General features: G+C 47.5%; 1 protein-coding gene and 1 pseudogene across 1 annotated transcript; both read right to left on the bottom strand.

Moving 5' to 3' along the window:
- Positions 1-3,439: 3,439 nt before the first annotated feature.
- LOC136654553 (5S ribosomal RNA) lies at positions 3,440-3,558 on the bottom strand (annotated as a pseudogene).
- Positions 3,559-4,162: 604 nt separating this feature from the next.
- Positions 4,163-18,793, bottom strand: CA11 (carbonic anhydrase 11). Its single transcript, XM_066628941.1, has 9 exons — positions 18,733-18,793; positions 17,803-17,877; positions 12,829-12,971; positions 10,130-10,315; positions 9,546-9,641; positions 9,374-9,446; positions 7,938-8,092; positions 5,509-5,674; positions 4,163-4,197 (listed from the first exon to the last, which is right to left on the bottom strand). Exons 1-9 carry the CDS (start codon positions 18,791-18,793, stop codon positions 4,163-4,165), a joined length of 990 nt encoding a protein of 329 aa, XP_066485038.1.
- Positions 18,794-19,073: the final 280 nt, after the last annotated feature.

Here is a 19,073-nt window from a genome sequence, read left to right as displayed (position 1 = left end):
GAAACTGATTAAAGAAACTCACTCGCACTGCATCACGTAGATTAGTGGGAACATCTGGGGAGGGACAGAAAGGAGCCAGGTTTCCTGAACTTGATGGGAGAGGAGTGAGGTACAGTGGGGTAAGAGCAAAGCACCAGAGCTCCAGAAAGTGCATGGGATGTGATGAATTAGATTTCCAGAGGTGACCTGTGTTTCAAAAGCCTTAGGTTCCCAGGGCATGGCCCTGAGCACATGATACAATCACCTTGAGGCTAAGCTTGGCCAGTGCATGGATGGGAGACTAGCTGGGAATCCTATATGCCACCTTGAGATCTGTGATGGAAGAAAGCTGGGATATAAGTGTAGCACATATAAATAAATATACAGTGGTGTAAGGAAAGGAAAGCTCCTAATAGCCTTGTCCCCCTGGCCTTTCCAAAACTCTAAGATAGGGGTGTCAAACATAAGGCCCATGGGCCAGATGTGGCCTCCAGAAGCTCTTTATTTGACCCTTGGGCTCTCCCAGCACTGCCTTCAGCTGATGTCAGCCACTGAGTTATGCTGTGGTGCTGAAAGGGCTGCCCACATGATAATTGGGCTCTCCCATATCTTGAAAATATGGTCAAGATTTGCATATTTTCTCTTCTGTCATTTGCAGCTGATGAGTTCCTAAGTGAGAAAAAAGTGCTTATGTCTGGTCATGACCTGGTTAATGACATCACTTTCTGCTTTATGACATCACTTTCAGCCCACAGCAGTCATCGTGAATGCTGTTTGGCCCACTGTATGACTTTGACACCTCCACTCTAAGAGGGCTGGTGCAGAATGTTCTCCCCTTCCTCCTCTTCTCAGTTGGAGTGGTATATTGTGTGTTAGTGTTGATGGGGCTGAGGCCTAGAGTCATTGCCTGTACGTGCTCACAAGCACAGCAGGAGCAAGAAGAGGAACAGGGTGAATCAATCATCCCCCTCCATTCGTAGGCCTGGGGAAACAGAAGGCGGGTCCTGGACCCAGAGAAGCTGCAATATACTCAACATGAAGACTGCACAGACCATGTCATAATGCACTCTGCTTCTGCCGCATCCTCTCCTTTCTCCCTCAGCAGAACCTTGTTTTTTAATTCACTGAAAACATTGAATTTCCTCGCCTCCAGAATAAAAAAAGATCCAATTTAGGAAAGATTTTCACAAGGGGGCAGTAGAATCTCAGTCTTTACAACAACCTAAACCCAGAATCCCTGCACACTTGAATCTCTCCCCCCCCCCCCCATATCTACATGGTAACAACTTTGCACATTGTAATTATTTCTGATGCTCCAGTTTCTCTGATCCAGGCTTTGGTGGTGGGAATGGCTGCCCTCAAGGGAGCTGTATTTGGTAAGGACGCTCTGGCCATCTATTTTTGCCGAGGAGAGCTGAAATCTTGAAGCTGGCCTCACTGTCCCTTTGTAATGTCAGCTAGCTGCATCTTCCGGGGGTATTTAAATTTTGTTTTAATGCCAAATGACCACTGAGTAAGCAATGGACTCTACAAGGGTTGGGAGCAGATATGATGCAATCCAACCACTATGTGTTGTCCTGTTCAAATCCAGCTTCTGGTTCACTGAACAGTATAGTGTGAATCGCTTGCATTTCATTCCAGGGAACATTTGAAGTCACTTCTTTGCTTTGAGCAGGGGTCACGGTGAGAACTGTACACAAGCTTGCATTCAAAACTGCCTTGTACTGAGTCAGACCAGTCCACTCTCTTGCAAATGACAGTGTCTCTCCAAGACGGAGGCCCAGCTACTTGGAATGGTTTGAATGAGGAATGCTGGGAATTGACATTTGGCCCCTATGTCCAAAGAGGTGTTTGTCTATCAGCTGGAGTTCCTTCTAGCCTGTTCCTCCTCTGATCTACCAAACAGCTCCCAAAGGAACCACTTCTATGTGGACCGCTAGCAATCTGATCCAGTGCAAATTCCTCCACACCAACGCAGCAGCTCCAGCACTGGCTATGCTGTATCCCATGGAGGAATTTCACATGCTGGGAATTTCGAGATAAGGAGACATGTGTACCCTTGCCCTGGGGAAAGCCCCAGCCCACGCAACAGGTCTACTCAGACCTACACCAGCAAGTGGATCCTCCGAGTAGATCCGTGTTGATGGATCAGGCCCAGGAGGGGGAGTTGGATATGGTGTATGTCAGTACCACTGATCCCATCCCCCTCCTAGACCTGATCTGCCCACCTGCCAACTCCTCCCACCCTGTTTCACCCCTCCCTGCCCTCCTTCTGCTCCTGCACCACTCGGTGGGGCTCTTACCTGCTCCAATGCACACTGCAGCTGGCACTGGTGTTGGCAGGAAGGCTCTGGCCTTCCTGCCGGCAGACCTACTTTGTGTGCTGTTGCGACATGCTTTATGGCGCGTTTGCAACAGTCGCTCCATTGGTGCAGAGCCCACTGTAGGATTGTGCCAGAGGACTCTGCAGATGTTACTTTCATGGAGATGCTACATAAATATAGGGAAGGTGGGCTAGACCCTACCCCTACTTACGTTCAGCATCATCCCTGCAGAGATCCTGTGCGCATGTAGTTTGTATGTGCATAAACTCTGCATGGGTGATCAGGGGACCCTGGTTGTGCCAGCATTTCCATTTGCAGGAACAAAGCCCACAAATTACACACCCCCACAGGCTTGCCGCAGGTATTACACTGAGTAGAGGGAAGGGAAGCAGACACAATCCCTGCTTCCTTGGTACATACGTTCAGTCTGTGTGAAAGTAAGAGTTGTACAGTCCCATAGATGCAATGCTGAATGGGGGAGGGAAATAGTTGTGACCAAGTCAGTGAAAGTCATCTTTGGTTGGTGAATATTGCTGTCTTTCAAGTTGGAAGAAAAACAACTGAGAAGAAGCCATTTTGGAGGGGAATGTGCAGGTGTGTGTGTTGGGGGGAGGGGGAAGGTTCCGTTCTCTCCAGTCTCCCCTATAATGCTTACATTTCCCCCACCCTCTTATGTGAATTCAGCATGACTTGAGTTGGATCATCCACTGTTATGCCTTGTTTGGCCCCAATCCAGTTAAAAAAATGCATTTCAAAGAAATCAACGCTTGTTTTGAAAACTTTTTGTTTTTTTTTAATTCTTAATAATCGTCCATATTCAAACGGTGGGTTCTTATGGCAACAAAATTCTTCCCTGCTTCCCAGCTAAAGTGTGATGATGTTTCTGTTTATTTCTGTTCTCCCAGCAAACTTCCCTGAATGCAGTAAGAATTTTTGGGTGAGCTCCTGTTGATATTGTTTCCACAGATTCTCACGTTCACAATGAAAGTAAGGTGAAGTCCCAAGTTTATAGCCCTCCCCAAAAAGTCATGAACAAGGGACCAGAGCACTTGGGGTCACTGCAGTGTGCCCTTGTCACTTGTGCCCCTCCTAAACTTCCTGGTTGGGAACCTTCAGTCTCGAAAGACTATGATATAAGCCTATAGCACCCAGTATTCCCAGGTGGTCTCCCATCCAAGTACTAACCAGGCCTGACCCTGCTTAGCTTCCGAGTTCAGATGAGATTGGGCATTTGCAGGGTAACAGTTGCTGAGGTTCAGGACATTAATGTTTGGGGGACACAGTTCTGCTGGGATTTGTGTGCCACATGACCAATGAGGTTTGGATCATGTCCCAAAGATCTCTTGGCATGCACTCAGTTGTGAGGGGGAGAATCCTGCATTTATACACCCCACCAAACATTCTGAAGTGGGTGCAGCACTTGGGGTACAGTCACTTTCCCCACTTTGAGGGATCTGTAGCACTTTTGAGAATATGTAACATCTGAAACAAAAAAAAATGTTTGCCTCTGGAAAGCAGGGAAACAATGTAAAGGACAAGATCCTGGTCCTTAAGCTTCTGGGGCTCCCAGCTGTTTTTCAGATATGGCTGTTCAATTGGGACATGCCATATTTTGCTACTGGATAGCCCTGTCTCGTTTTTTTTAAACCTCTGGAAGAGAGTCTCTCCCCCTCTCTCTTTCTGTGTGTGTGGCAGTGATGTTCCAAACACCCACTTCACTGTGGTTTGCATGTATCCCATATTATTCCCCTTCAGGTAAGATGTGGCTAACCATTGCTCAGAGGTGGGAGACTGTAGCTTCCTCAGTAAGAGCTATTGAGGGAACAACAGCTACCCGCAAACACTCAACAGATCCCAGGCTACATGGCAGTTTTGGAAGGTCGTGTGCCGTCAACTGCAAGAGAAAGAAAAACACTGATTAGGCAAAGGGCTGAAATTAAATAGAGTGTGTGTTTGACTGTATCTCATACGTTTCAACTGGCCTGGGGGGTCCCCCCTGCAGGGACAGTCCCCATTTTCTGGTCCCTGTCTCCGGTCAATCAGGGGTCCTATCTGGTGATGCCATGTTAAAACTGTGTCTCTTTGAGTTGCTGAAGTTATGATTCTTTGGGGTTCAGTCTCTTCCCCTGCTCTCTAGCATATAAGTATCAACATAATCCTATGCATGCCTAGGAGCTGGCAACCTTCAGTCTCGAAAGACTATGGTATCGCGCTCTGAAAGGTGGTTCTGGAACAGCGTCTAGTGTGGCTGAAAAGGCCGATTCGGGAGTGACAATCCCTTCCACACTGGGAGCAAGTGTAGCGTGTCCCTGGTCTGTCTCCCTGGCTGTGGGCCTTCCTTCTTTGCCTCTTTGCCTCAGCCTGTTGGCCAAGTGTCTCTTCAAACTGGGAAAGGCCATGCTGCTCCAAGCGGGCTGCTCAGAGGCCAGGGTTTCCCACCTGTTGAGGTCCACTCCTAAGGCCTTCAGATCCCTCTTGCAGATGTCCTTGTATCGCAGCTGTGGTCTACCTGTAGGGCGCTTTCCTTGCACAGAAGTAAGTCCTATAGAATTCAACTGCCCTAGGCCGCAATCTTATGTATGTTTACCCGAGCACTTTCCACTGAATAAAGTGAGACAGACCAGCAGAGGACCTCCCATTAGCTGAACGGGACAAATGCCCCGGGCGCAGAACTTGAACGTCTCCAGGACGGCTGGAGACTGCTGCGGAAATGAATGACTTCTCCCAAGGAACCCTGGGCACTGCTGACTGAGTGAAGAATTTTGTCAGAGATCTCTAATGTTTCTCAAAGAACTATATTTCCAAAGGTTCCTTGAAAGGGGGAAGGACTGTTATTCAGTTGTACGTTTTGACACTTGGCAAAATAATCATTTTGAGGACTGAGAGTGAACCAGTTTGTGTGTGGTGCGGAAATGCCCTAGGAGTACTGTATTTTATGACACTGAAAGCTTGCACAGCTGGACTTCAATGGAGCTCAGTCAGCAAAGTGTCTCAGAATTACAGGAGCCACAGTAGAGAAGGCCCTGCTCCATGTACCATAACCGTGATCGTGGCTTTAATAAGGGAATCTTGGAACATGACAGATCTTAATGGGGAGGACATTGTCTCGTAAGGAATAGGTGCTCCTACTGCGGAATGGAATGCGTATGCATGCTAGTGGGTCAAAGCATGGAAGAAAAATGCTCATATTTCCTGGGTTTCATACCATGTAGTCTGTAGTTGGCCCCCTTGCAACGTCGAGTGGGGTGCCGCAGGTCTCGATTGCCCCGAAGGCTTCGGTGTAAGAGGGGCTGAAGGGGTCTTGAGTTGTCACTCATGCTTCGGAATATCTGAGAAGGAAGGTTCTGGCTGAGGAGGCGAAGGGAATGTATCTGAGGAAGAGAGTGGAGAAAGAAAAGAACATCAAGGGGTAAGGAACATCAAGAGACACTCTGGTTTGAATGGTGCAGCCACATATTAAGAACATAAGAATAGCCCCACTGGATCAGGCCATAGGCCCATCTAGTCCAGCTTCCTGTATCTCACAGCAGCCCACCAAATGCCCCAGGGAGCACACTAGATAACAAGAGACCTCATCCTGGTGCCCTCCCCTACATCTGGCATTCTGACTTAACCCATTCCTAAAATCAGGAGGTTGCGCATACACATCATGGCTTGTACCCCATAATGGATTTTTCCTCCAGAAACTTGCCCAATCCCCTTTTAAAGGCATCTAGGCTAGACGCCAGCACCACATCCTGTGGCAAGGAGTTCCACAGACCGACCACACGCTGAGTAAAGAAATATTTTCTTTTGTCTGTCCTAACCCGCCCAACACTCAATTTTAGTGGATGTCCCCTGGTTCTGGTATTATGTGAGAGTGTAAAGAGCATCTCCCTATCCACTCTGTCCATTCCCTGCATAATTTTGTATGTCTCAATCATGTCCCCCCTCAAGTGTCTCTTTTCTAGGCTGAAGAGGCCCAAACGCCGTAGCCTTTCCTCATAAGGAAGGTGCCCCAGCCCCGTAATCATCTTAGTCGCTCTCTTTTGCACCTTTTCCATTTCCACTATGTCTTTTTTGAGATGCGGCGACCAGAACTGGACACAATACTCCAGGTGTGGCCTTACCATAGATTTGTACAACGGCATTATAATACTAGCCGTTTTGTTCTCAATACCCTTCCTAATGATCCCAAGCATAGAATTGGCCTTCTTCACTGCCGCCGCACATTTGTTCGACACTTTCATCGACCTGTCCACCACCACCCCAAGATCTCTCTCCTGATCTGTCACAGACAGCTCAGAACCCATTAGTCTATATGTGAAGTTTTGATTTTTTGCCCCAATGTGCATGACTTTACACTTACTTACATTGAAACCATCTGCCATTTTGCTGCCCATTCTGCCAGTCTGGAGAGATCCTTTTGGAGCTCCTCACAATCACTTCTGGTCTTCACCACTCGGAAAAGTTTGGTGTCGTCTGCAAACTTTGCCACCTCACTGCTCACCCCTGTCTCCAGGTCATTTATGAAGAGGTTGAAAAGCACCGGTCCCAGGACAGATCCTTGGGGCACACCGCTTTTCACCTCTCTCCATTGTGAAAATTGCCCATTGACACTCACTCTCTGCTTCCTGGCCTCCAACCAGTTCTCAATCCACGAGAGGACCCGTCCTCTAATTCCCTGACTGTGGAGTTTTTTCAGTAGCCTTTGGTGACCGTGTCAAATGCCTTCTGAAAGTCCAGATATATAATGTCCACGGGTTCTCCCGCATCCACATGCCTGTTGACCTTTTCAAAGAATTCTATAAGGTTCGTGAGGCAAGACTTACCCTTACAGAAGCCATGCTGACTCTCCCTCAGCAAGGCCTGTTCGTCTATGTGTTTTGAATCCTTTGTGCAATTCTAGTCGCTCCATCTCAAAAAAGAAAGTGGGAAAAGGGCACCCTTTTCCCACTTCCTTTTTTGAGATGGAGTGAAGGGCAACCAAAATAGTTGAGGGGCTGGAGTACCTTCTCTACAAGGAAAGATTAACGACAAGGAGTAAAGTGACAGAAGTTTATAAAACTATGGTGTATATATAGTAAGCGGACCAAGAAGTTCTTTTTTTTACTTCTTGCAACTAGAACTCTGGGTCAGTGAAAGTGATCAACAACAGTTGATTCAAGACAGACTCCTCCCCCACACAACAGACACCTGTAATTAATTTATGGAATTTGCTGCCACAGGATGTGGTGAGGGTAGCTATAGCTAGTTTAGATGGTTTTAAAATCATGAAGGAGGAGGAGCACTATAATGGTACTGATGGTGATGTATATGCCTGAGTGCCAGTAGTCATGGTCCAGAGTCATGCCAGTGCCAGAGTCTTGGTGGGAGAGGGCTATTTGCATACATGTCCTGAGTTTGCAGGGAAATCTACCTAGCTGCTATGGGAAGCAGGATGCGGGATCAAATGGAACTTTGCTCTCATTCAGCAGGGCTGCTCTGATATTCTCAGGGGCAACAGAAAAATCAAACGTATTAGGGGAGTGAAGGTCTGGGAGCCAAGACTTCCAGGTTCTATTAGCGAGAAGAGAGGCATCTAGCAGTTTAAAGAGTGACTGCAGCAGTGCAATTTGTCCTGAATGAAGAAAGGCCGCCATCACATAGGCCCACCTGTACAGAGGTAATGTTGATGGGTCGGTCAATCAGGACCCAAGTGACCGTTTCATAGCACGGAGGAGTTGACATGGACCCTTGGTAGGTGATAAAACCAAATGTCTCAGGATAAAGATTCTCAAGGCTCAGATCATGTAGAAGATAAGCATCATCTGTCGGGAAAGAAATGCATACGGCTTAAGTACATAACACCAGCTGGTTTGGATCAAATAGTGCTCCATTTAGTCCAGGGAGGGGATGCAAACTGCAGCCCAGGGGCCATTTGTGGCCCTCGGGGATCCCCAGTCTGGCCTGCAGGGAGCCCCCAGTCTCCAATGAGCCCCTGGCACATCAGAGACTGTTGGAGCCCGTGCTGGCCCACGACTGCCGGTTGCGACCGCCAGACGTGAGTTGCAGGCAAAGTTAGAGAAAGGCCTCCATGTGTTTTCTGCTTTTCCCTGGGCATTATTTTAACCCCCCACCATCGTCTCTAAACAACTTATGTCTCCATGTGTTTCTGGCTTGGTCTGTATGTTTTCACTGTACTATGCAAGAGGTGTGTGGCAAACAGTTCATAGTTCTCATGCGGTTCTACATGCCTATATTATAGTTCTCATGTGCATTATAAATAAGCTTAATAAAATTCATTCATTCATATGTTATCTCTCTAATGTATTCATTTATGTAAATTTATGTAAATTTATTCAAATTTGAAATGTAAAGTAATTCTTTTTTTTTTTCTTGCCTCCTGACCCAGTGTTAAAGAGATGATATGGCCTACCGGCCAAAATGTTTGCCCACCCCTGGTCTAGTCCCACATTCTGTTACCAAGAGATGCTGCTGGGAAACTGACAAGGAGGGCGTTAAAGAACCACTCTCTCTTGTTCTTTGCCCACAGTGTTTGCTCCCTGGGTGTGCTCTCTGGTGTGCTCCTTGGGGCATTTGGTGGGCTGCTGTGAGATACAGGAAGCTGGACTAGATGAGCCTATGGCCTGATCCAGTGCGGCTGTTCTTATGTTCTTATGTTCACAGCATCTGGTACACTGCTTTTGAATATGGAGGTCCTATATCATTATAACTCATCAAGCACCATTCATGTACCATATCATGTGAATGATACATGAATGTGCCTAACCTTGTTTTAAAACCATCTAAACCAATGGCCATTACCCTGTCTGGTAGCAATGAATTCTAAAAGTTACCTGCAGATTATGGAAAGTGCTTTCTGTTATCTGTCTTGAACCTACCACCAATCAGTTTCTTTAGAAGGCCCTAAATTCACATATAATGAGGGAAGGATAACATTTTCTCTGTGCTGTATGTACAGGTTATAAGTAATTTTAAAATGTCTATTACTCATCTTCCTCCCATCTTTAGTTTTTCCCATCCCTCTGGATTGTGTTCACCAAGGCCTCCCTACATTGACCCACATCCCTCAAAGCTGCCCCACTTACTCTTATAGGAAATCCGGGTGATGGTTTCTCTGTTTAACAGTCGGGTTAGGAATGGGTTGGGGCTTGATCCAATCTGCAAACAAAACCCAGTTAAAAGTCTTGTACCTGATTGCTACCCCACTTTGAGCTACCCAGGGCAAGTGTGATATCTGCTGGGGGGGGGGAAGCTCACATTAGCAAAGATTGAAATGACAGCCAAACCATTGGGGTTGCGTGCGGCTTCCGAGATATTGGGGTACAGCTCTTGGTTGTAGTGGATCAGCTGCACCTAGAGGTGAGTGTAAGAGAGAAATCAATGACACACACACACACACAATAAAAGGCAGCTGGCTTGAGATACTGCAAATCATAATGGAATTCTGTCCAAACACAGTGCTTATTCTCTCAAAAAGGGTGCTATGCATCCAGCAAGATCAACCAATAAAGCTGTCCTTGAACTGTACCACTTCAGGCAGAGGGTTACTTATTTGAATGCTCCCCATGGGGCAAAAATCCTCTCTCTGCACAGAAAGTACAGGAAGAATGTAAAATGCACTTTTCTCCCTGCAATGCTTTCTTCTACGTACAAGGCCGTTTCTGCATTGGGGAGCATTTAAACACGTAACCAGTGATTCACTTTTAGCCATGAACACACACAGGAAAGGCTTTAGTGACACTTCATTCTGCTGTATGTATAAACTAGCTCTGAGCTCAGAGTCAGGAGATCTGTTAAATACATTGGCCTGCTCTCTTTAACTGAGAAGGAACTGGAATCACCTCGGCAGAAAAGCCCTCGCCATCTATCTGGTGCTCGGAGCCAAACCCATCTTCGCTCCCAAAGTGTAGACGTAATTCCTGAAGCCGGTGACTGTACAGCAGAGGCCCTCCAGAAACGTTCACCAGCTGCAGCGGGTCTGGCCGGAAAGAGACGTGGCGCCCTGTATTGTACATGGTGCCGCTGATCTGCGCGGAGAGATAGGAAAATAGATGAAGTGGGTGCGGGGCAAGGACCAATCCTACAATTTGTAGGAACAAGGCTACGTTCTGCCCCCTGCTTCACCCAGACATAAACTCTCTAGATAACCTGAGGAAAACCCTCACACCCTCAACGACAACATTGTACCGACAACGATAGGTACATTTTTGGCCTTTTTCTGCCCTAGGCATTCAACTTAAATGTGCAAAACTTTATACTTCATTTTCCTGTTCGTTCTCTTCAATTCTCACATCTGCAAGTACTGCCACACCCACTATCCAGAACAGCTTCTTTCCACAGTTGTCAAATCTGGGGTGTTGTGGGCAAGGCGTCTGAATATGAAAATCCCACAAAATTTTCACTCATTCATTTTTCAACTTGGCAGTTCCATCAATGATTATAACACAGTGGGCCCTCAGTATCCGCGGGGGATTCCTGGACCCTCCGCAGATAGACATTTCCACAAATAATCAAACCCATGGGCCTCAAGGACCTTCCAGATGCACCTAGAGGTGTCTTCTGGTCATGTCCAGGAGGTGTTCTGAGGCATGGGGAGGCTGCACTCAGCCTCCCTGGGCCTCAAAAGGCCTCCCAGAAGAATCCGGAAGATATTTCTGGTTTTTGCCAAAAACCGGAAGTGCCTTCCAGAGGCCTAAGGAGGCCACACACCTCGGAAGACCTCTTGGATGCATCAGGAAGGCATTTCTGGTTTTCACAGAAAACTGGATGTGCCCTCCGGAAGCCTCCGCAAAGCCTTCTGAGCTCCAGGGAGGTTAAGCTTGACCACCCTGTTCCTCAGACCGCCTCCTGGACGTGGCCGGAAGACCCTTCTAATTGCATCCAGGAGATCCTTTTGGCCCTCCAGATGTGGGGATTAAGTCAAATCTGCAGGTGCTGAACCTGTGGAAAATTATTTATTTTATTTTGGTTCGACGCAGCCCACCTGATGGTGGTTGACATTTTCTAAATATCAAGACCTGGGGTTTGCAACCTGTGTTTTTAGAGCCGCATGCGGCTCTTTCAGCCGTCTGCTGTGGCAACCAAGTGGGGGCTGGAAGCGGGGCGCCCAGCCAGCCCAGCCCCGAGGGCGCCTCACTTCGGCACAATGTGCTGCGGGTGCTGGCTGCTGGTGAGTGCGGGGGCCGGGGCGCCGCCCTCGCCCATAGCAGCTCCTTCGGCAGGCAGGGGCAGCGGCGCTCTCCCGCAGCTGCTCTCTGCGCCCCACTGCGAGCAGGCGCAGTGGGGCAGCTGGGCACCTCTTCCCGGCGCCCTTCCTTCCTTCTCCCTGCAGCGGGCAGGGGGCTGAACCACAGGACAGGGCCGCTGGTGGCAGGCGCGGGGGGCGCTTTGCAGGGACCCCTGTGGCCGGGCAGGGAGAGTTGGCGGCACAAGGGCTCAGCGGGGAAGGGCAGGTGAAAGTGGCAAAGGGGGTGACAGAGCGCCTCTCTGTCACCCCCTTTGCTAAACTAATTGCTATGTAAAAATACAAAGGCATTTCCGAGGCAGATAAGCTGCGCTCCGAAGCCTCCTCCGACCCCTCCCCGCAACTTGGAGTGCTCAGCCCGGGGTGCACGTGTGCCTCCCCTGTGTCCAGGCTGGATTCTTCTCACCCTGGCGCCGTCCCCCCCCAGCACAGAGCAGGCAGGGGGATCCTTCGGCTCCATCCCTCTGAGTCTGGCAGGCTTCGTGATGCCCTTTGCCTTAATGTTGCTCCCCCCCCCCCACTGCAGAAGAGATAGGGTGACTGACCCTGGAGCTCCCTGGAGTGCGCCTGCAGGGAGTGGAGACAGCCAAAGCACCCTGGCTGGGCACACTGTGCAATCCAAGCTCCCTTCCAGCAGCCCGAGGCTGCAATCCTAGCCACACTTTCCTGGGAGTAAACCCCATTGAACTGAATGGGACGTACTTCTGAGTAGGCATGCTTAGGATTGGGATCCGACTCCGGAATCAGCCCCTCTGGCTTTCTCTCCTGGTCAGTGCACCTGAGCATGGAAGTCAGTCCCTCTGAAACCGACAGGGCAGACTTCCCAAAAGAAGTCTGAGGGTGGAGGATGCGATCCTAATACTACACACACTGACTAAGGAGGAAGCCCCAAGGAAATCAGAGAGGCGCTTACTTCTGAGTAAGCCTGCATAAGTCTTCCCATTGCTTCGATTCAGCGCAAAGCAGCATCTGTCGGTTTTTTTCCCCCTCCCCTGACTCCACTCCCTGCAGGAGTCAAACGAAATCCCATTGATTTTAACACACTATAGTTTTTTTATACATAGCATAAAGGTAAAAAAAACTATATATGCAGTGTTATCTTCATTTTAGATGTCAAGAGGGTTTTGTGGCTTCTGAGGTTTTCTTTTCTCCGGAAAATGGGTCCAAATGGCTCTTTGAATGTTTAAGGTTGCCGACCCCTGATCAAGACCTTCCCAAAGTACAGTATTCTTATCGTTATTCTTGCAATTTTAAATACAGTTACTAGGAAGTATGCCTGCCTGCATGCACTCACACCTTCTTCCCTCCTGTGCTGAGCCGAAGTGGAGGAAGGAAGGGATCAAACACCATTTGGCTTGTGTTCACATCCACAGGTGACTGGCGTTTCCCAATGGCACAGAGGCTCCAAGCTGAATTCACCAGGCCCCAGAATGGTGGACCTGCAAGAGAACAGCAGAAAACCAGCCAATTCTGGGACTGAAACTTGTTCAGGGTTTGATGAAGAGCAAGGGCAATATTCTTGCACCGAGGGGGCACATGTGGTCTAGACACGTGGCTGAGTGGATCATGTTAGGCACATTACAGGAGGGTTGTATTTGCAACAGCTTTCCAGTTTTACTTTTTAAATACACCAAAGGCCATTTTCATGCACGGGTCTTAAAAGTACCTTTGGGTACTCTCTATTGCCCACAATTGGTTTTATGTGTTCGTTATTAATGTAGACTAGACTGTGTAAGAAAAATCAAATGCAATTTCCAGTTAATGTACATTTTAGGCACACGCTGCAAATGGGTTTGAGGTTGGATTAGGGAAGGTTATATCTCACGCACCACAGCTCCCTGGGTCAGGGGACATATGCAGGTACACAGACATGCAAGAGAAGGGTAAAATGTACATCCCTAATTCCCAGCATAAAGGTACTGTCCCTAGATTGACTTAGGTCCAAATCCTATCCAACTTTTTGGCACTGATGCAGCCATGCCAACAGGGTGTGTGCTGCATTCTATGGTGGAAGGGCAGTCACAGAGGCCTTCTCAAGGTAAAGGAACATTTATTCCTTTATCTTGGGGCTGCATTGTGGTTGCGTCGGTGCTGGACAGTTGGATAGGCTTGGGCTCTTAGTTAGGAATTTTGCCAAATGCAAATCTTTAACTGGTTTTAGCTTGTGTGTGTGTGTGTGTGTGTGTGTGTGTGTGTATGTGTGTGTGTGTGTGTGTGTGTGAGAGAGAGAGAGAGAGAGAGAGAGAGAATTAGGCTTTTCTATGCACCACAAAGAAAAAAGTGGTAGAATATTGAGGTGAGTAAATGGGATTAACCACTTCAAAATGTCTGTGGGTGAAATCACATTTTGAACAACAACCGCCACAAAAAGCAGCTGATATGTTCAAAAAAATAAATAAAAATTCGGACCTTCTCCTTGCTCCCTTTCAGGGTCTTCCTTTCAGGCTCTTTTTCTTCCTCCTTTTAAACAGTTACTGTACTAATTTCCCCCCTGAAGTCTATAAATCATTGTAATGTGTACTGTTTAATCAGCTGAACCCCAGTTCTGATTTTATACTGCTGCTATTACATTAGCACACGGGTCACCAAACTTTTCAGTACAAGGGCCACATCGTATATTTTCATGGGCTAAAAAAAAAAAAAAGCTTTACATAGGGTGAAGATGAGCGATGCACAGTACACTGTATCTCCCCGAATGTAGAAATCCGTGTTGTTATGATTTGCTTACACACGTGCAAAAATCACGCTATTTCCTCACCATGATTGTTTTATGGCATTGCTGAAAATTCATCATGTGGAAACCCGATTTGTTTTATTGGCAGGAGTGAGATTAAGATTGAATAATTATGGTGTGAGGGTCTTAAAGTATTTGGCCCAGGTGACTTAAAAGGAGGGTTAACCAAGGTGACACCACTCTGACCACATGGAAAGGAGTAGGGTGGATAGAGCTACATGTGTTAACTGTCCAACAACATGGTTGGGGAAAAAAAATATTTTAAGTTGCTGTGGGCCAGATGTGGCCCCCGGGCTGTGGTTTGGAGACCTGTGCATTAGCATATGTGCTTATTGTGGTTCGGTTTTTGTTTTTTTTAACGATCTTACTTAGCTGCTTGTTGCAATTGCCTTGGGCCCATTTTGACAAGAAAAAAAAAAGGATATAAATCCCTAAAATAGATAAATAAAATTAATAATATGATATCAAAGAACCTTGAAGCAGGAGAATGGATGTTACCACTTCAAAATGCAAGTGACTGATATCATTTTTGAATGATTCCCCCAAGGGGGGAAAAGATTCCATACAAGTAGAAAGCTAGCACATCAGAGAGGCATGTTCTAATCCAGCCTTCTCCCTGCTGTACTAGATTTCTACTTGCACGGAGTTCCTGTCTTAATGTAGGGCAAGAGCACTGGAAAAAATGTGAACATCCTCCTGCAATCTGAAGCAGGTGGAGCCCTTCCTACAACCTCAGAATTATGTCACCTTCTTCCCATCTCGTTGTGCTCCATGGCTTGCGTTTACCCTGTCTGTATATGGTACATGTGACAAATTTAAACATTTAGCATTTAATTAATTTATCTAAACATTCTCTCTGTGTGTAAATGCGTTATTTAGCTAAGACTTCTGTCTCTGCGTATCTGTATATTTTAATAAGGCAGAGGAAGAGTTTTACCTGGCGGGATATATGTGCATTTTGCACAGCAATATGTATGGCCTGTCTCTCTTGGTGTTCCTTCATCTCAGTGTGTGCTTGCATGCTTGTTTCATTCCTCATTCCCTCTGTGGTTCCAGTGTATTTATGTATTCTCATCTGTATCGGTATACTTAATTGATTTTTCCTCTTTCTCTAACTAGGGGAATATATCTTTGTCCCTTCCTTTCTCCACACTCTCAGGCTTGTGGGGCCATTGGGGTTTTGACCCCATCATAACCAGTCCCCGTACGTGCCCTCCCATCCACCCAGTCACCCACCCACACACTGTGGCCCGGTTTCCCTTTGCCTTCTGTTCACTGCATCACCGGAGCGGGCGAGGGAGATATTAAATATTAATGCAGCCTCTTGCAGTTGCTGAGCCCAGCCCCCACCTCAGCACTGCGTACATGTATGGCGTGGCAGCCTCCCGTATCTCAGCGTTCTCTCTCTCTCAGCAAGACTATGGAGACACCCCTTCCCCTTGGGACGCTGCAAGTCATCCCCAACCTTCGGCGCAGGGGGTCATGAGTGAGGCACATATTCCCAGCTGGCATCAACATCTAATTGGCCATCTGGCATCAGTGCCAACATTCTGCGCCAAGGAAACCCAAATCCTGAGCTCAGAATAAATCATGCAAATGAACCCAATTAGCATGCACCGATTTAAACTGGCCGAGGTTATTTTGATGGCTTTCACTGAACTTTGATGTTTTGAAAGAGCAATGGCCTGGGAAAGGAGAGAACATATGCTGTCTAAAAGAAGAAAAGAGAGGACCTAATATGAGTTTATGGTGGGGAAAAGCATAACACTGAGGCAGGCAAGGAATATAAGGAAGAAATCTGTATTTGCCTTCGAAATACAAAGGCAAAAGCGCAAGGGTGGGGTCACATATCAAGGTCTGGGTGCTCCATTCTTTGCCAAGTGAAATCCATACCCTGACTGCCTCTGTTTTCTCAGTTTTAATCAAACACTGCCTGACCATAGTCAAGATTTTGGTTGCCACTATGAGGACTAGATGCATGCTTTTTCCTTTAAATGAAAGACACATGAATTGTAAAAGATAGGCAAAATTGTCAGTCCATGCACCACTTAACGCATGGAAAGCAGACCAAACTTCTTGTCCCTCACAAGGACATCTGTAAACTTTTTTTTTTTTTGGAAGTGAACTAAGGGAGAAACAAAATAATAACAGGAGTGGATAAATGTTTTGTATAATTTCTAATCTAGATTATCTGGCTGTCCATTCACCATGAGGTCCCACTTCAAGCCACGCATAACATATCCCACTATTCACATTAATTTACCACATCTTTCTTTCTTTCTTTCTTTCTTTCTTTCTTTCTTTCTCTTCGCCATGCCATCCCTTCCCAGCCCATCCATTCCAATACTCCCCTTTCTGGTCACCCTTTTATATTCTTCAGGTTCTTCACTACTCACACCAGTCAAGAACTGCTTTGCTGGATCAGAGTTCAATCTTCTGTCTCCAACAGGGGACAGCCAGAGATGCCAATGAGAAGCCTCCATCATGTGATGGCCAAGACTAGTTGTTTGCCCCCCAGCATCCAACAGAACTGTATTTCCTCTATTTATTCATTTATTTATTTGATTTGTATTCTGCCTTTCTCCCCGAAGGGCACCCAAGGCGGCTGATCATGGAAGCTCTAATCACGGAAGCTTCATTGGTTTGTCATGGCTAATATCCATGAACAATCTTTCCCCTGAACATGTCTAATTTAATTAACCCATTTCTGCCCAACATTGCATATACGCAACAGGGATCAAATGTGTATACGTGTGGGCTGGGAAGAAGTGGGTTAAAAAAAATCCAGACTAGTGTTCTACAGACCAACCTTCCACTTTCCTTCCTCTCTCTCTTTCTCCTTTGATAGCCTGAGTGGAAAAAGCTGGAAGCTATGCTGATCTTCATACCATCCTGTGGCAGTGAGTTCTGCAGGGCATTGGCCAATAAGGTATAGTTTTTTTCCCCTGAACTATACCTTATTGGCCAATGCCCTGCAGAACACACCACCACAGGATGGTATGAAGATCTACATAGCTTCCAGCTTTTTGAGCTGTTTAACCATTAAGGCAAATGTTTAATGGTTAAGCAGCTCAATTCTTGAGCCCATAATATATGTTACATTCATGAGAACAGTTATTATGAAGGGGGTTTTCAGGAGACATATCGCCTGATCAGTGGGCGCAGATTTTGAAGTGTAATCTGGGAAAGGCATAAAGAAGGCAGGCAAGAGAAGTGGGGGCAGATGCCCCTGGTTCTTAACATAAGAACATAAGAACAGCCCCACTGGATCAGGCCATAGGCCCATCTAGTCCAGTTTCCTGTATCTCACAGCAGCCCACCAAATGCCCCAGGGAGCACTCCAAATAACAAGAGACCTGCGTCCTGGTGCCCTCCCTTGCATCTGACATAACCCATTTCTAAAATCAGGAGGTTGTACATACACATCATGGCTTGTAACCCATAATGGATTTTTCCTCCAGAAACTTGTCCAATCCCCTTTTAAAGGCATCCAGGCCAGAAGTTCCCCCTTCCCACCAACCATCAAGGGCTTGTACCTGGCACAAAGCTACCATGAAGAGTCTCCTTGTAGGCCCACCAGTCCTCGTAGGTCTTTGCTGGAACAAACTGCACTGGAGAAAAAACAGGGGTGGAGGAGAAAGAGTTAATTATTTGAGATGGAGGAGGGGGCAGAAGTGTGGAAACTTAAGGGTAACATGCATCTGTTTGGAAACACCCCCACTACACTGGCTTCATGCCTATAACATTTCCATTCATTTTTTTTTCCTAGGTTGAATGGCTGGTAACTATGTATAGATTGTACCGAATTCAAATACAGTAGATGCATAGACAGTGCTGAAGTTTTTAGGCGAGAGGTGTTGCAACAAGAGTGGTTGAAAGCTACCATCTCCTGCCACAGAGGGCACTTCAGAGACAACAATGGGCTGCCAGCAATGGCCCAGCGATGAGGAGGATGGACACTCTGTACATGCTCAGGGGCACTCTTTCCCTGTATTACCATCTCCTTCTCCTTGGGGTCTGAGACCCAGCACTGATAAGGAACTACTACAGGACTGAGCCCTGGGTACAAATTAAGCCTTGCACAGATGGAGGGACAGGGAAAGCGAGAGAGGTGAGGAAAAGGTTAGCTACAGCGATTAGATCAGAGACACCCAGGAAGGTTACAAAATTGGGTGGGTGGGTTTTTTTTATAGGCAGATTAGTTAGTATGGATAAATGAGAGGGGTGGTCTGCATGAGGAGCAAACAGATGAGGAAAAGGATGAATAGATAGGGCCATAGGGAGAGAGAGAGAGAGAGAGAGAGAGAGAGAGAGATCAGGTGAGCTGGTGCCTCCGTTGCCTTCAGCTTAGTTCAGTCTGACCCTTCCAGGGGATTCCCTTTGCCAGGCATCCAGTAACTCCCCCCCCCCATCCCAAGCAATGTTTTCCACCCTCCCTCCCCACTCTCCCCAGAGCGGACCCTTACCAGCCATACAAGTTGCCGCCAACACTTCCAGCAGGCAGAGCCCCCCCAGCGTGGTCCCCATCGTGGAGTGGAGGGGAGGGGGAATCTCAGGACAGGAGGTGCCCCCCTCTCGGCATCTCTCTTGGCAGTGCCCCCTGTCCGCAGGCTCTGGAGATGGCGCCGGTGATCTCCCCCCTCCCCCAAGATCCACGCGAGGTCCGCGGAGTCCAGGTGCCTCCCCAGGTGCCCCCTCACCCCCGAAAGCCCTCTGCCGCCCTCTCCATGCCTGACCCAGCTCCCGATCGATCTGCCTTCTCCCTCCCGCGCCCCCCCGCCTAGCTCTCTTCCCAGCCCTCCATCTT

The sequence above is a fragment of the Tiliqua scincoides genome, chromosome 5 (assembly GCF_035046505.1).
Source record: "Tiliqua scincoides isolate rTilSci1 chromosome 5, rTilSci1.hap2, whole genome shotgun sequence".
Taxonomy (NCBI): domain Eukaryota; kingdom Metazoa; phylum Chordata; class Lepidosauria; order Squamata; family Scincidae; genus Tiliqua; species Tiliqua scincoides.
The sequence above is the reverse complement of the archived record's forward strand: the minus strand, read 5'-3'. Positions and strand labels throughout refer to the sequence as shown.